The 21,548-nt window shown below is 41.8% G+C and overlaps 1 protein-coding gene across 2 annotated transcripts in view; it reads left to right on the plus strand.

The window, feature by feature from the left end:
- The window catches only part of FKBP5 (FKBP prolyl isomerase 5), an 89,059-nt gene extending 70,152 nt beyond the window's left edge, over window positions 1–18,907 (plus strand). The window contains exons 8-11 of one of the 2 annotated variants that reach the window (XM_012461601.2): window positions 3,138–3,221; window positions 12,035–12,220; window positions 15,150–15,389; window positions 16,247–18,907. In XM_012461601.2, the coding sequence (XP_012317024.1) occupies window positions 3,138–3,221; window positions 12,035–12,220; window positions 15,150–15,389; window positions 16,247–16,354 (618 nt within the window). In that variant the 3' untranslated portion in view covers window positions 16,355–18,907. 2 annotated transcript variants of the gene reach the window in all.
- The last annotated feature ends 2,641 nt before the right edge of the window (window positions 18,908–21,548 follow it).

Here is a 21,548-nt window from a genome sequence, read left to right on the forward strand (position 1 = left end):
TACTAAGGGCAGCCAGAGAGAAAGGTCAGGTTACCCACAAAGGGAAACCTATCAGACTTACAGCAGATCTCTCAGCAGAAACCCTACAAGCTAGAAAAGAGTGGGGACCAATATTTAACATCCTTAAAGAAAAGAACTTTCAACCCAGAATTTCCTATCCAGCCAAACTAAGCTTTATGTGCGAAGGAAAAATTAAATCTTTTGCGAACAAACAAGTACTTAGAGACTTCACCACCACCAGGCCTGCTTTACAAGAGCTTCTGAAAGAAGCACTATACATATAAAGGAACAACCAGTATCAGCCTTTCCAAAAATATATCAAAAAGCAAAGAGCATCAACACAATGAAAAATTTACACCAACTGATGGGCAAAACAGCCAGCTAGCATCAAATGGCAGTATTAAACTCATATATATTCAAATTGGATAAAAAGCCAAAACCCATTGGTATGCTGCATCCAGACCCATCTCACATGCAACGATACACAAAGTCTCAAAACAAAGAGAAGGAGGAAGATTTACCAACCAAACAGAGAGTAAAAATAAACAAATAAATAAAAACCAGGAGATGCAATTCTCACCTCTGATAAAATAGACTTTAAAGCAACAAAGATCAAAAGAGGCAAAGAAGGACATTACATAATGGCAAAAGGATCAATGTAACAAGAAGAGCTAACGATTCTATAGATCAACGAGACAGAAAATTAACAAGGACATCCAGGACCTGAACTCAGACCCGGAACAAGTAAACTTAATAAACATTTATAGAACTCTCCACTTCAAATACACAAAACATACATTACCACCCCACACCTATTCCAAAAGTGACTACATAATTGGAAGTAAATCACCCCTCAGTAATCGCATAGCATTTCATAGGTTTAAATGAAATATTGGTTGGCTGCTTGTTATTTTCTTCCCTTATTCCTTCCTGTCTACATCATTAAGTATAATTATTGGTATAAAAGAGGTTTTCAATACCCATTACTAAACTGCATTCTAGCCTGGGCAAGAAAGCAATACTCCCATTCTCTCTCTCTTTTTCTCTTCCTTTTTCTTCCTCTTCTTCATTCTTTTTCTTTCTTTCTTTCTTCCTTCCTTCCTTTCTTTCTTTCTTTCTTTCTTCCTTTTAAAAAAAAAAAATACAAAAATTAGCTGGGTGTGGTGGCAGGCACCTGTAATCCCAGCTATTTGGGAGGCGGAGGCAGGAGAATTGCTTGAATCCAGGAGGTGGAGGTTGCAGTGAGCCAAGATCGTGCCACTGTACTCCAGCATGGGGGACAGAGCAAGACTCCATCTAAAAATATATATACTTATATTCTAGGCATGGTGGCTCACACCTATAATGCCAGCACTTTGGGAGGCTGAGGCAGGATTGCTTGAGCTTAGGAGTTCAAAACCAACCTGGGCAATACAATGAGACCCCCTCGCTACAAAAAAATATATATATTTTTTAAAAATTTTCTGGGTATGGCAACACATTCCTGTAGTCCCAGCTACTTAGGAGGCTGAGACAGGAGGATGGCTTGAGCCCAGGAATTTAAGACCAGCCTGGGCAACACAGTGAGACCCCCTCTACCAAAAAAAAAAAAAATTAGCTGGATGTGGTGGCACATGCCTGTGGTCCCAGCTACTCAGGAGGCTGAGGCAGGAGGATTGCTTGAGCCTGAGAAATTGAGGCTATAGTGAGCCGTGATCATGCCACTGCACTCCAGCCTGGGTGACAGAGAGCAAGACCCTGTCTCAAAAAAAGGAAAAAAAAGTATACTTATATTCCATAAAGACTGAAGCCAATATAAAAAATACAGAGACTTGTTAACTAGGTGTTTTTGTTTGTTTTGGTGCTAAAACCTGGAATTGAACCATAACTAAGTTTTTGAATAATTGAGCTACATTATTAGGAAACAGAATTATATGAGCAGAAAGACTAGTAACCCTTTCGTTATTCACTTTTAAAAAGTAGAGGATAGCGGCCTGGCACAGTGGCTCACACCTGTAATCCCAGCACTTTGAGAGGCAGAGGTAGGCAGATCACCTGAGGTTGGGAGTTCAAGATCAGCCTGACCAACATGTAGAAACCCTGTCTCTACTAAAAATACAAAAAATGAGCCAGGTGTGGTGGCGCTTGCCTGTAATGCCAGCTACTTGGGAGGCTGAGGCAGGAGAATCACTTGAACCCGGGAGGCAGAGGTTACAGTGAGCACCATTGCACTCCAGCCTGGGCAACAAGAACAAAACTCCGTCTCAAAAAATAATAATAAAGTAGAGAATAGCAGGGGCTATGACAACAGGAACACACACTTGTCTTTTGAACAGCGAGAATTTTAGTTACCGGTTTAAACTTCATAATTTATATGCAGTCAGTAGCACTGACCACCCCCCATTGCCACTTTTCCGGAAGGATTCCAGACTGTTCTCTTGACTCTGTGGTCCTTCTAGATCCAGCTTTAAAATGGCAAGTCCAGTTATTTCTGTAATGGAGGAAGTAATGATACACACAATACAAGCTAGCAGATGATAATGAAGTCATTGACTTATGGCTCTAAAGTGATATTTTTGCATGAGCTTTATTCCCAGTTATGTTTTGCTTGAAATCCCCCTGTATACATCTGCAAGTTGATGTAATTTAGCAGTATTAGTAGTATATCCAGTTGTTTTGGAGTGTTGAGACAACCTGACCCTGAATTTTGAAAATTCTCTATGAATATACAACTACAACTTGACTACAGTTATGTTCCCATTTTCGAGTTGAAAGACGAAGGCTTGAGAGAAACAACTTAGTGAAGAGGTTTGCAAGAGGGAGATAAGGCATGAGCCTAACTTTGCGTGGCTTCACCTTATACTCGTAAAGATTCACTTTGTAACAGTGCTTACCAGAGTATGTTTCTTACTGTGTTTTTGCGGCTCCTCCCTCTTGAGCAACACTGTTCAAGCTGCAGCTTGGTCATGCTGGAAAGTGTAAAGAAGTGTAAAGAAGCACTGGCCTAGCAGTAAATTGGCACTGACACACAGTTTCAACAGCCAGAGTCTTTTCAGTTTTCAGTATCTTCTAGAATTAACTGCTGTGTGTTCTAATGGGCCTCAACTGATGCTTTTCTCTCTGTGTTCATCTAACCATTGTCATAAATTTACACACAGGCCAAAGAATCCTGGGAGATGGATACCAAAGAAAAATTGGAGCAGGCTGCCATTGTCAAAGAGAAGGGAACCTTATACTTCAAGGTGTGTGAGTCCCTGTACCATCCTTTCCGTCTCAAAGTATTTACTCAAGTGTCAGTGAGTTGTGCTGATAGTCCCTACTCTGAATTTTATCAACACTCTCCTTGGTAAAAATAAGCTGGAATTTTTACAAATCTGTCATTTTCAATGTGAAAAATGATCAGAAAAGAGTAAATTAATGTGGAAAAAAAAAATACAGATTCCTCTTTTACACATTCTGCTCTAGATTGTAACCTTCCCTACAGGCAGATCAGGTCTGGCATCCCCAGCCACCACAGTATCACTCATGCCTGAAGCATCTGGCTTGGTACATAGTTGGCACTCAACAAGTGTTTTTGGAATGAAAAAATAATGAATAGGATAATTGTTAGCAAAGAATGGAATTCATAGGGTAAGTTTCACATCATTTTCCTTTCTTCCTTCCTTTTTTTTTTTTTAATTGCATTTTAGGTTTTGGGGTACATGTGAAAAACATGCAAGGTTGTTGCATAGGTGCATACGTGGCAGTATGATTTGCTGCCTCCCTCCCCTTCACCTATATCTGGCATTTCTCCCCATGCTATCCCTCCCCAACTCCCCACCCCCCCGCTATCCCCCCTCCCCCCCAACAGACCCCCGTGTATAGTGCTCCCCTCCCTGTGTCCATGTGTTCTCCTTGTTCAACACCCGCCTATGAGTGAGAACATGTGGTGTTTGATTTTGTGTTCTTGTGTCAGTTTGCTGAGAATGATGTTTTCCAGGTTCATCCATGTCCCTACGAAGGATGTGAACTCCTCGTTTTTAATGGCTGCATAATATTCCATGGTGTATATGTGCCACATTTTTCCTGTCCAGTCTATCATCGATGGGCATTTGGGCTGGTTCCAGGTCTTTGCTATTGTAAACTGTGCTGCAATGAACATTCGTGTGCATGTGTCCTTATAGTAGAACGATTTATAATCCCTTGGATATATGCCCAGTAATGGGATTGCTGGGTCAAATGGAATTTCTATTTCTAGGTCCTTGAGGAATCGCCACACTGTTTTCCACAGTGGTTGAACTAATTTACACTCCCACCAACAGTGTAAAAGTGTTCCTATTTCTCCACATCCTCTCCAGCATCTGTTTTCTCCAGATTTTTTAATGATCGCCATTCTAACTGGCGTGAGATGGTATCTCAATGTAGTTTTGATTTGCATTTCTCTAATGACCAGTGATGATGAGCATTTTTTCATATGTTTGTTGGCCTCATGTATGTCTTCTTTTGTAAAGTATCTGTTCATATCCTTTGCCCATTTTTGAATGGGCTTGTTTGTTTTTTTCTTGTAAATCTTTTTTAGCTCATTGTAAATTCTGGATATCAGCCCTTTGTCAGACGGGTAGGCTGCAAAAATTTTTTCCCATTTTGTTGGTTGCCGATTCACTCTATTGACTGTTTCTTTTGCCGTGCAGAAGCTGTGGAGTTTGATTAGGTCCCATTTGTCTATTTTGGCTTTTGTTGCCAATGCTTTTGGTGTTTTGGTCATAAAGTCCTTGCCTACGCCTATGTCCTGAATGGTTTTGCCTAGGTTTCCTTCTAGTGTTTTTATGGTGTTAGGTCTTATGTTTAAGTCTTTAATCCATCTGGAGTCAATTTTAGTGTAAGGTGTCAGGAAGGGGTCGAGTTTCTGCTTTCTGCATATGGCTAGCCAGTTTTCCCAACACCACTTATTGAACAGGGAATCCTTTCCCCATTGCTTGTTTTGGGGTGTGGGACGGTTGCGAGAGCGCCAGCTATCCTGAGGGAAACTTCGGAGGGAACCAGCTACTAGATGGTTCGATTAGTCTTTCGCCCCTATACCCAGTTCGGACGACTGATTTGCATGTCAGGACCGCTACGGACCTCCACCAGAGTTTCCTCTGGCTTCGCCCTGCCCAGGCATAGTTCACCATCTTTCGGGTCCTAACACGTGCGCTCGTGCTCCACCTCCCCGGTGCGGCCCTTTTTTTTTTTTTTTTTTTAAATATACATATATTAGAGACCGGGTCTCCCTTTGTTTCCCAGGCTGGCCTCAAACTTCTAGTCTTGAGCAGTGCTCCTGCCTCAGCCTCCCAAAGGGCTGGGATTACAGGCTTGAGCCACCACACCTGGCCCATTTCCCTTTATACATTGATGAAGTCGCTAGGGCATATGACAAAAGGAAAGAGAACATGCACAGATTTCAAAAGAAACTGACAGGAGACTGTTGATTGCTTCTAACAGTCAAGGTGATTCCTGCACACTTGCTTTTGTGAGGAATCTCCAGATATTCCTGAATGATATTCATCATAGACTGCTTCTCAAAAACCCTTCTTGGAGCATGTAGGAGTGTGATATTTTCTCACTTAGATCTTAAAACCTCTAGATGTAAGAAAAAAAGAAACTGCACTTCATTCTGTTGTAATCAGTGTTGCTTCCCCATCCCAAATATATGCCTTCTCTATGTCAGGCAGAAAGGCCTCAGTGATGAGAATTAGAGGGAGAATGGGAGTTTTCTCAAGGTTTCTTTCATTTTCTGCCACTGTAATAAATGAACAGAAATTAGATGTTTTTCAGCAGTATAAAGCAGTGAGGCATAAGTGTACCTTGTGGGACATCTGCTATAAGACATGCTATTATTAAGTTACAACCTTGTCAGGAGGGAGGAGTGGCAATGTTAATCCAAAGGAAACAACTAGAGAATTATGTAAGAATATATAATGAACCCAAATTTAACACAGCCAGAGGGCACCATGTATTTTCAGAATTTGAACTGAGACACACTGTTGGGTCATGATATCAGTTTTGTGGAAGTGTATTGCAGTAAGTTATAAGAATCAGTTTTTGCTTTGTTTTTGAGTCAGAGTCTTGCTCTGTTGCCAGATTGGAGTACAGTGGCAAGATCTCGGCTCACTGCAACCTCTGCCTCCCAGGTTCAAGCGATTCTCCTGCCTCAGCCTCCTCAGTAGCTGGGACTACAGGCGCACGCCACTACACCCGGCTTTTTATATTTTAGTAGACACGGGGTTTCACCACGTTGGCTGGGATGGTCTTGATCTTCTGACCTCGTGATCCGCCCATCTTGGCCTTCCAAAGTGCCGGGATTACAGGCATGAGCCACTGCGCCCGACAAAGAATCAGTTGTGTTGCATAAAACTTTACTTGTGTATGAGTATGTACTGGATTGCATATTTCTTACTGTGGGTAGTATTCAAACAAATTTAAAGTCATAGGTTTACATAATATATAATTATATATACGTTTATTCTTATTTATCATCTATTATGTATACTAAACTCTTTTTTTTTTTTTTTTTTTTTTTTGAGACAGAGTCTCATTCTGTCCCCCAGGCTGGAGTGCAGTGGCTCAATCTTGGCTCACTGCAACCTCTGCCTCCTGGGTTCAAGCGATTATCCTGCCTTAGCCTCCTGAGTAGCTGGGATTACAGGCATGCACCACTGCGCCTGGCTAATTTTTTTATTTTTAGTAGAGACAGGGTTTCACCATGGTGTTCAGGCTGGTCTCAAACTCCTGAGCTCATGATTCGCCCGCCTCGGCCTCCCAAAGTGCTAGGATTACAGGCATGAGCTACCGTGCACGGCCATGTATACTAAATTCTTTTATGGATCACCAGAAAGGATTGGGGTATGATAGAATGAGCTTGGAATTGGGAAAAATGGGCTTTGTGACTCTTCAAATGATTTAAAGTCATTTAAGGTCCAAAGAGGTTATATTTTCAAGTGAAAAATAGGGGAGTTAGAATAAATGTTCCAAGTTTCCCTCCAGCCTGAATTTCTGTGAGTTTCTAAACTCTCAAGAACAAGTGTTTTTTTGTTTTTAATTCTAATTGAGGTATATTGGATACTTATAAACTATTCAAGTAAGATTCTAAATGGGTTGTTTGTATATCCAAATACATAAAATAATAGAGTGGAAAATGTTTCTACAAAATTTCTTAAGATCATGGGTCCTTAACGGTATTTTCTGTATTTCTGAAGTCCATAAAAATCCTTAACTGTATTTTATATATTTCTCAATACTTCTAAATAGAATATTCACAGTTTGGAAAGATTTAAGGCTTTTGGCCTTTGACTAGAATTATATTGATTCAGTGTAGTAAAACAGCCCAGCTATTCAGAGGCTCTAATTGGTTGCTATGATACAGAATTTTGGAGAACATTATTGGTAATGAAATAATGTTATAAAGCCATGTGTCATATAGCTGTGTTCTGAATATCTACAGAGAGATGGCCAGAATTAGTAATCAGTAGCAGAAAGCAGTGTCTGTACAGTTACTTAACTTTGTTGCTTATTAGCATCACAACTGCAAGAGTGATTTGTGTATGTTGTAATATTGTGAACCTTCTTAAAATTACCAATCTTGGAATAAAATCTGGATCAGCAGTCATACATATGGAACAAATTATTTTTAACATGGAATTTGATAGACAAAGTCTTTCAAAACATTAGTCCATTGGGGAAAAAATAATGAAAGATTCAAAACCACTGACCTAAGACTTTTCTCCCAGAATGTCTCTGAATGTTTTGTACCACTAAAAACTTCCCTGGAGGCACCTTTATAATTATAGGTAAAAGATCCCAGCAGTATTGCTCGCTTTAGCTGTAAAACTTCAAAATGGTTAGTAGATAGTTTCCTGTACATATTCCCTTCCCAACTTTGAGGGCGGGTTTCAATCTGCCATACAGCCCTCCCAGGTCTTGTCTTTCCAGGGTATTTGACTTGGCATGTTATGCATTTGCACAGAGTCCAGATGTGTGGGTGAGAGCAGAGCTGAGCTGAACTAAAAATCTATATTTCATCTGCACATTGGAATTCTGTTTCCATTGATCTGTTGGTTTGGTTTATACCTACGTGGGTAAAGTCTCTCTCCTGAGTAGGGTTGAATTGTACTCAGCTTTTAAGTGGGAATGATTTTGCCATTGAGGATGTAAAATCCTCATTTCAACCTTTGAATACCAAAGAAGAAAAATGAGAAAGAACTCTTTCTTTGGCTCTGAAAATAATTATTAAGTACAGGTAACAGCATGATATTAAGCCAGACATTGTGCAAGCCAGTTAAACAGACACGATATTTGCCCTCATAGCTGACAGTGTTCTGCAAGACAGGAGCATTAACTCACACCTGGTCAGTGTTTTTCTTTGTTCTGACTTGGCAGCAGAGTGGTGAGAAGGCTAAGGACCCTGCAGTGATATGGGATTCCTGCGCCCTCTTGTGCTTCTCCTGGGAAGAAAGCATTTCTAAAACAAGCTAGTTAAGGAGAATCGTTCAACCTCTGAGCTCTTCAGATACATGGGGCTTTGCTGTATTTTCACTACCCTTGCTGTTCCAAGATACCAGGACTGTGATTTAGAAACAAGTCATTTATGACTCTAGGATTTGAGGTTTTAAAAAAATTTCTAAGAAGAGTCCACTCTTTTATCACTTTCCTTCTTTTAGTGCAGCATTTTTCAACCTCAGTACTATCAACATTTGGGGTGGGATAATTTTTGGTTGTGTGGGGCTGTCTTGTGCATTGTAAAATACTTAGCAGCATTCATGGCCTCTTCCCATTAGATGCTAGTAGCATCCTACCCAGTTATGACAACTAAAAATGCCTCTAGACATGTCAGGTATTCCCTAGGGGACAAAATCACCCCTCAGTTGAGAACTGTTTTAGTACCTCAGAAGCAGGGAGTACAGGACAGACTTTTCATTCGTTGGAAGTTGAAGTCTAAATAAAGTTATATGATATATATGAAAGAGCTTTCAAAAAATTAAAATGCCCTCTAAATGTAAAAGAACTATTAAGAAGTCAGTGCCTGTTTTTGTTGTTGTTGTTTTGCTTTACCTTAGCCTTCCACCATTCTGATTATTTAGAACTTACTGAAATGATCAGATCTAGGTCTTTGTCCTCCCTGGATCTTCTTTTCTTTCCCTATACAATGTATGAGGAGATAATCAGAAAAGTTAATAGGTGTATTAGAGATGGAGGAGAGAGGATGAAGAAATGAGGCATGACTGGGGAAATGCTGTCCTTCCCACATAATCCCAATGAAACAACACCTTTCATTTCTACCCACACCTTTTTTGCTTCCAATAATAGAAAAAGGTTTTGTTGTTGTTGTTGTTGTTTTTAGAGAGAGACAGGGTCTTGCTCTGTTGCCCAGGCTGGAGTGCAATGGTGTAAGCATAGCTCACTGCAGCTTTGAACTCCTGGACTCAAAAGATCCTCCTGCCTCGGCCTCCCAAAGTGCTGGGACTACAGGCGTGAGCCACCACACCACTTTAGAAAAGTTTTGATTCCATACTTATATTTCTTTGACTTCAGTATTTACTCAGCACACCTTTATTAAAGGCCTCTTTGTGCTAAACCCTGGATATTCCAAAAGGGAGAGGACGTGCTGCCTGTCCTCAAAGACCTCTTTGTGCTAAACCCTGGATATTCCAAAAGGGAGAGGACGTGCTGCCTGTCCTCAAAGACCAGCAAGAGAAAAGGCGGTGACAGAAAGAAAATGCCAGCCTGAAACTGGTGAGGACTTTATTCTTATTTATTTATTTTTTTTTGGTAGCATCCAAAAGAGGAGTGGTAGGCCTAAGGCTATGACAAAATGTAAGTATTGTCTTAGCAGCTAGGGCTGCCACAGCGAAATGCCATGCACTGGGTGGCTCAACAACAAGAATTTACTTCTGGAGACTGTAAGTCCAAGATCAAAGTGTTAGCAGGGTCAGTGTCAGGGGATCGCCTCTCCTCTGGTTCCTTGTAGACCTCTTCTTGCTGTGTCCTCACATGGCCTTTCCCTGTGCATGTGAGTGGAGAGAGGGCGGAGGGCAGCAAGCTCCCGTGTTTCTTCTAAAGGCTCTAATCCCATCATGAGGCTCCACCCTCATGATCTCATCTAAACCTAATCCCTCCCGAAATGTTCCATCCGCAGATGTCACATTGGGGGTGAGGGCTTCAACATAGGTATTTGGGATGGGGGACACAATTCAGTCCATAGCAAATCTCATTTCCTCGAGAATTTCGGTATTTATAATAAAATGCCCTGGTTTCCTGTTCTTATGAATAACCTGTATCACACATTCCTAAGGCAGAGAGAATGACAGACTTTGATTTTAGTGCCAGTCTTCCCTCTTCTAAGCGAGTGACTTGGGAAGAAGGATGTTCAAGGGATGTAGCCTGGCCCTCTTTCACACCAGGCCCTCCGGCTGGAACAGGTCTGCCCCATCTTCATCACCAGAAAATCCACATCAGGACTTCCTTTCCACAGGCAGAGCTCGTTTCTTACATCACCCGCTTGAAGTCCTGTATGACAGGCACATCCTGTTAGACCTGCTCTATGGTTTTTCTCTTACTCAGAGTCCTTGGGTGAGGGTTGGAGTATTTGTGGGGAGAGACAACTCGGCGATGAGATGTACGCGCTGTTTTGACTGTGGTAAATCCTACTAACGTGGTCTTAACACTGCTGTTCCGGTGTTGAATTTAATGTCCTAATAGTTGTGGCTGTTCTTCTGCCATCTGGCAGGATGTATCTGTGGTTTTGAGCTTACCATTACCTCCTCAAAAGAGAATCCCTGCTTGCACTCCTGTTTCTATTTGCGTATTTACCAGCGATCCCCCAGTTCTTTCATTCATCTTAAAATCACAGTGAACACATTGTCTCAGCACCAGAGTTGTTTACTTTTTTTCTTTTCTTTTCTTTTTTTGAGACAGAATCTCACTCTGTCACCCAGGCTGGAGTGCCGTGGCACGATCTTGGCTCACTGCAACCTCTGCTTTCCAGGTTCAAGCAATTCTCCTGCCTCAGACTCTCAAGTAGCTGGGATTACAGGGACGTGCCACCATGCCTGGCTAATTTTTGTATTTTTAGTAGAGACGGGGTTTCACCATGTTGGCCAGGCTGGTCTCAAACTCCTGGCCTCAAGTGATCCACCTGCCTCAGTCTCCCAAAGTGCTGGGATTACAGGTGTGAGCCACTGTGCCCAGCTCCCAGAATTTCTTATATGAGCATATATATATGTCTAATTAATTGATGTGATTGTTAAAATTGTTAGAATTCTCCTTCTAATTAGGTGAGAACAAAAATATGAGTAGGAGAAAGATTTTTCTCACATAGCTGACTGGCAGACCTTTGCTTTGTGATGTATATTGTTTTATAGTTGTTATTTATGTTGTATGCTGCTTATCCAATTATTCATATTCCCATTGCCTATAGATCAGGGTTCAGCAAACTACAGTGTGCTGGTCAAATCTGGCCCCCTGCCTGTTTTTGTGAAAGTACAGTTCAACTGAAATGCAGCTGCATTCATTGATTTACATACTGTCTAGAGCTGCTTTTGCACTACAAATGACAGAGTTTAGTAGTTGCAACAGAGACTGGTCCAAATAAGATTTGCTGTGTTTGGAACTAGCACTTGGCCAGATAGTAGTTGCTGTGAAGTGCTGAAGAAAAAAGTAACTTTCTTTTCTTATTTTTAGTGGCATTGTCTAAAACTGGTCACAATCCTTTTGAAAGACTAAAGAATATTAGCACCACAGCCAGGCGTGATGCTAATATTCTTTAATATTTAAAAAGAAAAAACAATATTAGCACCAAAGAGAGTAGCCCAGAAGCCTTGCTGCACACCTGCCACAGGGACCGATGGAAATGCTAGGGAGCAGCACTAGGCAGTGCTCAGGCGCTGCCCCAAACCAGCTCACAAGGCCACGGGGAAGGTACCTGGAGAGCCACCTCCAAGAGGAGGTGTACCAGGGTTTGTTTGAGGGGTTGCTTTGAGGATTCTCTTCTTTTTTGTACCCTCAAGAGCCAAGTACCAATAATGACGCTTTTTTCTCCTAGGGAGGCAAATATGTGCAGGCGGTGATTCAGTATGGGAAGATAGTATCCTGGTTAGAGATGGAATATGGTTTATCAGAAAAGGAATCGAAAGCTTCTGAATCATTTCTGCTTGCTGCCTTTCTAAACCTGGCCATGTGCTACTTGAAGCTTAGAGAATACACCAAAGCTGTTGAATGCTGTGACAAGGTAACACATGTCTCCTGTGAGATGGACTTTAGATATTCCAGATCTTTTCTCCATCTCCATCTTTTGCTTCCTCTCAGCCAAAGGTTGGAGGATTTTTCATTTTGCTTTGTTTTATTTATTTGAATGCTTGGGATTATTTGTTTCTCAGTATTAATTGGGAAATTCAGAAAGATTGTTATTACAGTCAGATTTTTATGATACCTAGACTGTTTATGATAATGCATTCTGAAGAAAAGTTTTGATTAAAATTAAGTAATTCTTATCCATGGTCTTCCTTATAACTGTAGTGTTTGTATCAGAGTAGATATAGAACTCCTCAGGTTCAGTTTAATAACAGCAGATTTAACTTAAGCTTTTTTGGACTTTAACAGACTGCAACTGTTCATATGAAGCATATATATAGGTCAGTTTTTATTATCATTTATTCACTGATAGGCATAAATAATTTGAAAGGCCCACAGAGCATCAGCAGCCTATTCATTTTTACATTTGTCTTAACGCTGTCTTTGGTCTCTGAGCGCTTACACACAGTACTCCATAACAGTGTTTTATCATATGTACTGTTCTGATATTTATACACCAGCTGATACTATTTTAGCTTTCTGGTCTCAGAGTGAACAATGTATATTGTAGTATGGGTAAAAGTAAAAACTAATCATTGAATGTATCTTAAAGGTAGACATAAAAGGATAAGAAAAACAAAAGGCAACTATTTTGTTCATTCTTTGTGAGATTACTTTTGAATTTTGTGGATTAGTGTTTCCTATCACATCCCGTCTCCCAAGACCAGTTATTAATTTTATACATTTTTTTTCTTTTTTTCATACAGAGTGGAGAGAAAAAGAGGGTGAGTGTGAGAGTGAGAGAGAGAGAGAGAGAGAGAGAGTGTGTGTGTGTGTGTGTGTGTGTGTGTGTGTGGAGAGACAAGATGTTGCTATTTTGCCCAGGCTGGGGTGCAGTGGCTATTCATAGGCATGATGGTAGTGCACTACAGCCTCAAACTCTCAGGCCCAAGCCATCCTCCCACCTCAGCCTCCTGAGTAGCTGGGACTACAAGTGCATGCCACCACATGCTGCTAATTTTTAAATTTATTTTTGTAAAGATGAGGATCTCCCAAAGAGCTGGGATTAAAGTTGTGAGGTACCACACCCAGCACAGCCTTGACTAGATTATTTGTCTTCTATTGACAGAAGTACTCATATAGCATCACTATTAACCCTTTCTTTGGCAATAGGAAGCCTGTTCTCTTATTTTCTTTCTTTTTGTTGAGACAGCGTCTCTGTTATCCACGTTGGAGTGCAGTGGCTTGGTCTCGACTCCCTGCAACCTCCACCTCCCGGGTTCAAGCGATTCTCCTTCCTCAGCCTCCCAAGTAGCTGGGACCACAGGCACCTCCCACCACGCCTGGCTAATTTTTGTATTTTTAGTAGAGACGGGGTTTCACCATGTTGGTCTGATGACAGGTCTAAAACTTCTGACCTCAGGCGATTTGCCTGCCTTGGCTTCCCAAAGTGCTGGGATTACAGGCGTCAGCCATCACACCTCAGCAGTTTTATTTTAACTTTGTTGATTATATCTTTCTCTTTAAAGAAGGTTTTAATGTTTATTTCATCAAATTTGTCTTCTTTCTAGTTAGAAAAGACTTCCCTACACCAAGATTATAAAAATAACTGAGGCCACTTCCCTTCCCTTCCCTTTTCCTTCCCTTCCCTTCCCTTTTCCTTCCCTTCCCTTCCCTTTTCCTTCCCTTCCCTTCCCTTTTCCTTCCCTTCCCTTCCCTTTTCCTTCCCTTCCCTTCCCTTTTCCTTAAAAAAGGAAAAAATAATCATAATAACTGAGGCCAGACACAGTGGTTTACACCTGTGGCCTGTAACCCCAGGGCTTTCAGAGGCTGAGGTGAGAGGATTGCTTGAGCCCAAGTGATGGAGGCTGAAGTGAGCTGTGATTGAGCCCCTGCCCTCCAACCTAGGTGACAGAGTGGGACCCTGCCTCAAAAAAAAATTAGATTTTAAGTATTTTAAAATAAAAAATAATTGAAACATTTTGTTTTTTGTATGTAAATATGATCTAGAATTTATTTTTGTTTTTATAATGTGAGGTAAGAATTTAACTTTTTTTTTCTTTTTGGAGACACAGTCTCACTCTGTCGCCCAGGCTAGAGTGCATTGGCACGATCTTGGCTCACTGCAACCTCTGCCTCCCGGGATTCTCCTGCCTCAGTCTCCCAAGTAGCTGGGATTACAGGCACCCCACCCGGCTAATTTTTGTATTTTTAGTAGAGATGGGGTTTTGCCATATTGGCCGGCTAGTCTCGAACTCCTGATCTCAGGTGATCCACCCACCTCAGCCTCCCAAAGTGTTGAGATTACAGGTGTGGGCCACTGCACCCGGCCTTGACTTTTACTTTCTATGTGGATAGCTGCCATCCTGGCCCCATTTATTTTAAAGTTAACTCTCCACTGATTCACATACCACCTTCATTGTTTTCAAATATTTTTATATGCAGACACATGACTGTTTCTGAATGATTCATTCTGTCCCACTGAGCTGTTTGTCCACATACTAGTGACCAAACTGTCTTAATTTCAGTAGTTTTATAATATGTCTTTTTCTCTGGTAGAACAAGTGCCTCATTTCTTTTCTTTCTTCCATTTTTTTTTTCAGCCATTCTTGGGCACTTACTTGTTCCAAGGAACTTGAAAATGAACTTCTCAAGAGCCCCTCTCAAATCCCCTTGAGATCTTTGTAGAAATTGCATTACATGCAGAAAATAATTTGGGTAGTAAATTTTGATCAGTAGTATATAATTATCTTGAGCCCCATTTTTTAAATACACTATTTCCATCTCCTTTGGCAAGAGAGCTTTGGTAAACTGTTTACTGAATTTTAAAATTCATCTTTTCTGAAATATATGCTATCTGTTCCTAGGCCCTTGGACTGGATAGTGCCAATGAGAAAGGTTTGTATAGGAGAGGTGAAGCCCAGCTGCTCATGAACGAGTTTGAGTCAGCCAAGGGTGACTTTGAGAAAGTGTTGGAAGTAAACCCCCAGAACAAGGCTGCAAGACTGCAGATCTTCATGTGCCAGAAAAAGGCCAAGGAGCACAATGAGCGGGACCGCAGGATATACGCCAACATGTTCAAGAAGTTTGCAGAGCAGGATGCCAAGGTATGTGCAGAGCCCACTGACTGCAGGTGGATCAAGAGCCTGACCATGCCCCTTTGATTTTAGGGGACAGGAACAGTTAACCCAAGAGGCTCAAGAGTAGGGAAAACGATTTCCAATCTGATCTGAGGCAGAGGCTGCTTTGGATCCAAAGGTTGAGTAGGGCAGTTCGGCAGTTCCACTCACCCAAGGGACAAGTTGTGAAAGATGAGAGAACTAAATTCCCTTCAGCTGTATTAGATTGATTCAGAAATAATTGCCATTACTTTCAATGGCAAAAACAGTTTTGCACCAACATTTTTCCCACCCAGAGTTAGTGTCTCACTCTGTCACCCAGACTGGAGTGCAGTGGTGCTATCATGGCTCACTGCAGCCTCAACTTCCCTGGTTCATTTGTCATTTTTGAAAAATTGTAAACCCATCAGGATTTTTTTTCAAGTAATACGTCCTCATTAAGACTTCCGACTTTCCCAGGAAATGGGGTGTTACAGGAGCCCCACCATCATGCCCATTATCTTGAGGGTGAGCAGCCAGCCTGGCAAATGTGGCAGGAGAGGTCTGTCTGGAGAGACATATGTCCTACAGCATAGTTGGTACTCTGGTCTCATCCCAGTCTCCATGAATGCCCAGACTTCATTATCCCACGGCTGTCCTATGGGTCAAGCTGGTCATTTACACCAAAGAAAGGTGAAGCTCCCACCCTAACTATTGTAGCACAGCCCTGACCTATCCATCCAGATAACAGAGAGAAAATCACTGCAATACCCTTATGTTTGGGACCTGATAAACAGTCTGGAGGAGCCAGGAATTACTTCACTTCTTTTTCCTCTAACCTTCTTGATTGCTTATTTCTTCCTTAGGAAGAGGCCAATAAAGCAATGAGCAAGAAGACTTCAGAAGGGGTCACTAATGAAAAATTAGCAGTCAGTCATGCAGTGGAAGAAGAGAAACCTGAAGGCCACGTATGACGCCACGCCAAGGAGGAAAGAGTCCTAATGAACTCAGCCCCCTCCTCAATGGGATTTCCCCAACTCAGGACTGAACAGTGTTTAATGTCAAGTTTGTTATAGTCTATGTGATTCTGGAAGCAAATGGCAAAACAAAACCAGTAGCTTCCCAAAAACAGCCCCCTGCTGCTGCCCAGAGGGTTCACTGAAGGGTGGCATGGGACCACTCCAGGTGGAACAAAACAGAAATCACTGTGGTGTGGAGGGAGGGAGGCAGCAGCTTCAGTCCAGCTCATTTCAGTTTCTATCAGCCTTCAGTATCCAATTCAGGGTCCCTCAAGAACATCCTAACTACATGGGGCTGTTAGGCTTTACTTTTGACCTTTCATAGCACTGCAGAAACCTTTAAAAAAAAAATGCTTCTTGAATTTCTCCTTTCCCACAGGTGGGTAGGGTAGGGGAAGGAGGATGAGGTTTTGTTTTTTAAATGACTGAAGTGCTGAAAATGCAGTCTGTTGCATTTTTTTTTTTTTTTTTTTTTTTTTTGAGATGGGGTTTCGCTCTTGTTACCCAGGCTGGAGTGCAATGGCGCGATCTCGGCTCACCACAACCTCTGCCTCCTGGGTTCAGGCAATTCTCCTGCCTCAGCCTCCGGAGTAGCTGGGATTACAGGCATGTGCCACCATGCCCAGCTAATTTTTTGTATTTTTAGTAGAGACGGGGTTTCACCATGTTGACCAGGATGGTCTCGATCTCTTGACCTCGTGATCCACCCGCCTCGGCCTCCCAAAGTGCTGGGATTACAGGCGTGAGCCACCGCGCCCGGCCAGTCTGTTGCATTTTTAACCAACAGAACCCACAGTAGAGGGGTCTCGTGTCTCCCCAGTTCCACAGCAGTGTCACAGACGTGAAAGCCAGAACCTCAGAGGCCACTTGCTTGCTGACTTAGCCACCTCCCAAAGTCCCCCTCCTCAGCCAGCCTCCTACTGAGAGTGGGTTTCTACCGCACACAGCCTGTCCCTGGGGGAGTAATCCTGTCATTCCTAAAACACCCTTCACCAATGATAATGAGCAGACAGGAGTTTCTGGATTAGCTTTTCCTATTTTGGATGAAATTCTAAGATACTGAAATGTGAAAAGAGCAATCAGAATTGTGCTTTTTCTCCCCTTCTCTATTCCTGTTAGGAAATAATATTCAATACACAGTACTTCTGCCAGCACTGCTACTGTTTAGCTTCTTGTTTCATTCTAATCCTTGATATTAAGAATGTAAGGCTTGTTCTTACAATATTTTTGACCTGGAGTGGATCTATTTACATATCCATTTAGGATCCATGCAGCTTTTTTTGTCTTTTTTAAATTACTGGCTCATAAGCATATGTATCCTGGTTTATGGAACTTTATTTACACTCCTCTATCATTCATGCAAAAAAATTTTGACTTTTTAATACTAAGCTTAATTTTTAAACACAAAATCTGTAGACTTGACAAGTAAGTAGTTGCTCTTCTGCGTTAGGGGTTTCACCTGCAGGTTTGACATAGTTGCTCGCTTTTCCTGCTGTAGCAAGCTTCTCTGTTCTGGCGAGAGTTGTGAAAGAGTTGAAGATAGCTTCCCTTGCAGGTACAGCCAGTAGCCTAAATCTCCAGTACTTGAGCTAAGCATTGAACTAGGGCAAGTCTTAAAATAAATGTGTACATGTAGTTGAATTTTAGTCCTTACGGGTAAACAGACTGAGCATGGCTCTCTATTCCCTCAGCCTAAGAAACACTTACGGGAATGCATTTGGCAACCCAGGGAACCGTTCGCTTAAACCTGGAACATCTCACTTTTTTTAAATCCTAAAAAACACTGGCAGTTATATTTTAGTTTTTATTTTTATGGTGGTTTTATCAAAATACTTTTATTTGATTAGGGCCCTCTTAAAACCTAAAAATCAAATTATTTTCCTTTTATAATAGTTTTCTTCTCCATGGAACAAAGGGAATCAATTTGTGAGTTTTTTCCTTTAATAACTAAAATCCCTCTAATTTCTCATTTATGCTTTTGTCTTTTTTATGAAATATTTCTTTTAAATCCCCAGTCTCACCTAGGAAATAAGAGCAAAAGTTGATTTTGCTTCCTTGCTGAACTGTTTGGAAAGCTCTGTAGAGCATGGTTCCAGTAAGGCCAAGATGGAAATTTGATACTAAAAAGGCCACCTGACTTTTTGCAGATAACAAGAAAGCTATTCCAAGACTCACATGATGCCAGCTGTCTCCCACGTGTGTATTATGGTTCACCAGGGGGAACTGGCAAGGGTGTGTGGGGGGAGGGGAAGGGTGTGTGAGTGGTTCCAAGCAAATAACTGCAGGGTGCCCGTTACCACTCAAGAAGGCACTTCGAGTATTCTTGTATCAAATTCAGTAATCTTAAACAATTTGTGTAGAAGTCCACAGATATCTCTCAACCACCTTTTAGGCTGCATATGGATTGCTGAGTCAACATATGATGAATTAAAAACATTGTTTTTTTAAAAAAAATCATTTAGATGCACCTTTTTGTGTGTTCTTTAAATAAATCCAAAAAAAAAGTGACTTCTCATTGTTCCTGGTTTTTGCTTGATTTTCAGAGAAAGCTACATTGGTTAAATAATGATGGTAGGGGCCAACTTGAAGAAATCAGACATCAGAGGTCAGGGGCAGTGGTTCACACCTGTAATCCCAGCACTTTGGGAGGCCAAGGCAGGTACATCACCTGAGGTCAGGAGTTTGAGACCAGCCTGGCCAACATGGTGAAACCCTGTCTCTACTAAAAATACAAAAGTTGGCCAGGCATGGTGGCACACGCCTATAACCCCAGCTACTCGGGAGGCTGAGGCAGGAGAATCTCTTGAACCCGGGAGGCAGAGGTTGCAGTGAGCTGAGATCATGCCACTGCACTCCAGCCTGGGCAGTGGACAGTATCATCCTGCTCTTTGCCCTAAGGTGTACCTGAAAGCAACCTTGAGGTGAAAGCGATGGAACAATGCATCATTGCTAAAAAGGACCAAGTAATTGGAAAAATAAAAGGTTTTTGTTTTTTCATTAACCAGTGGATATTTCACCTTTTTAAATTGATTTTAAGGTAGGCTCAATTTGCAAAATAAAATTTAATTGTGCCCTTTAATAAATGTCTGAAACATAAGTAAGCATATCTCAGGTGATGTTCCATATTGAGCATGCATTTTCTTTCTTAAGTAGCATATGTCTTCAGTACTCCTCATCACAGACTCTCAGGGCCTAAGGAGATGTCATGTATACTGCAAATACTAATTTTCACACTACAAAAAAGGTGACACGTGCTGGAATAGTACGTCAGTAGGACCTCTGAGGTCTACAGACAGGTCGATACAGGTTCTAGGCACCTTTTCTGCCCTCTGAATTCTTGGCTTCATCTCTGGATTTGAATTCTATTGCTCCCTCCTTGCTGTTAAATTATTTGGTAATGAAATAAATTCCTAGCCAAGTGCAGTAATTCATGCTTATAATCCCAGCACTTGGGGAGGCTGAGATGGGCAGGTTGCTTGAGCTGAGGAGTTTGAGACTGGCCTGGGCAACATGGGGAGACCCCCATCTCTACAAAAAGTACAAAAATTAGACACGTGTGATGGTATGCACCTGTAGGCCCAGTCACAGGCTGAGATGGGAGGATCACTTGAGCCCTGGGAGGTTGAGGCTGCAGTGAGCCATGATCACGCCACTGCATTCCAGCCTGAAAAAGCAAGACCCTATCTCAACAATAACAGTAATAAATTCCTTTTATTTGCATGCTTTTTTTCTAAAATAAAGATCACCCTAGGGATCTTGAGGCTGAGCCAGAGAAGATTCCTGACTGTAAATTTGTGATCTCAGTAATTCAGAGGCAGCCTGCACAACCTCCACAACACGAGGACTGCCAGTGAGGGGCTTTGTCCATGCTTACCGTTGCCTTAGCAGCACACTCAACTCCGCTTTTACTGTGTTGCATTCAAACCCTGTATTCTCTGAGACTGGAGACTGTCTCCAATATTGGCGATGAAATGCATTGAATTTGAGCCAGTTAGTCAAAATCCTGAAACTCAGAATTCCCCAACCCAGCTGCATATTTTTTCCATCAGCTGGCTCTTGTGCATTTGAATGACAATGACTGACAAAAGTGCATTAAAGGACATTCTCTGATGTCTTGAGAAGTTTTGGTAGACCTTCAGTACTTCCCTTCAGATTTTTCTCTACTACTTGTCTGACGTGCAGATTTCTGTGGGAGGTAGGGGAAGGATACAAAGAGAAGACACTATCTGTAATTGCCCAGAATCTCCATATGTGACCTTAATAATACATGCCAAGAAAGAAACATTGTTAAATACAACTCAAGATCTTTGGCAGCTTCTTGTTTGGGTAACTTCTGTGTATAGCTAGAACAACTCAAGCATGGGTTATAAGGCAGGAATTCTTTGTCTTCTAAAGATATGGGAACCTTGGAGAATCAAGAATGGGAGGACCCAGAATGGTGATGCAGCCAACCCATGATCATCCAGGTCACCTGATGCCCTTAAACACCGTTTTAAAATAGGTGTTTTTCTAGTATGGGGAGTGATGCTGTTGGTGCATGGAAGAAGACGGTAGTTCCTTAGAATTCCCACACATCTGGTGGAATTGAAATGGCAGCAGAGCCACAGGCCACATAGTCTACTTTGAAATATAGCTATAGTGAGGAGCTCACCAGCATATTAAGCAGAGGTGTCATTTTAAAATACACTCTGGAGGCCAGGGACGGTGGCTCACACCTTTAATCCCAGCACTTTGAGAGGCTGAGGCAGGAGGATTGCTTGAGGCCAGGAGTTCAAGACCAGCCTGGGCAACATGGCAAGACCTCATTACTACAAAAAAAACTGTTTTAATTAGCTACGCATGGTGGTACATACCTGTAGGCCCAGCTACTTGAGAGGCTGAGGTTAGAGGATACTTGAGGCCAGGAGTTCAAGGCTGCAATGAGCTAAGATCACGCCACTGCACTCCAGCCTAGGCAACAGAGTGAGACCCTGTCTCTAAAATTAGAAAAAACAAATGTGGCCACTACATTATTTCCACTTCTCAAATCTCACACAAGGTCATTGGTCCTTGCTAACCCAGAACTAAGCAGGGAAGGAATTCTGGGACATGTGTTTCCAACTTGGCTTAGTCGACACATTGCAAACACACCACATGGCTAACATTTTTT

The sequence above is a fragment of the Aotus nancymaae genome, unplaced genomic scaffold (genome assembly GCF_030222135.1).
Source record: "Aotus nancymaae isolate 86718 unplaced genomic scaffold, 86718_ANA_hifiasm-v0.15.2.pri h1tg000040l, whole genome shotgun sequence".
In the NCBI taxonomy this organism is placed as follows: Eukaryota; Metazoa; Chordata; class Mammalia; order Primates; family Aotidae; genus Aotus; species Aotus nancymaae.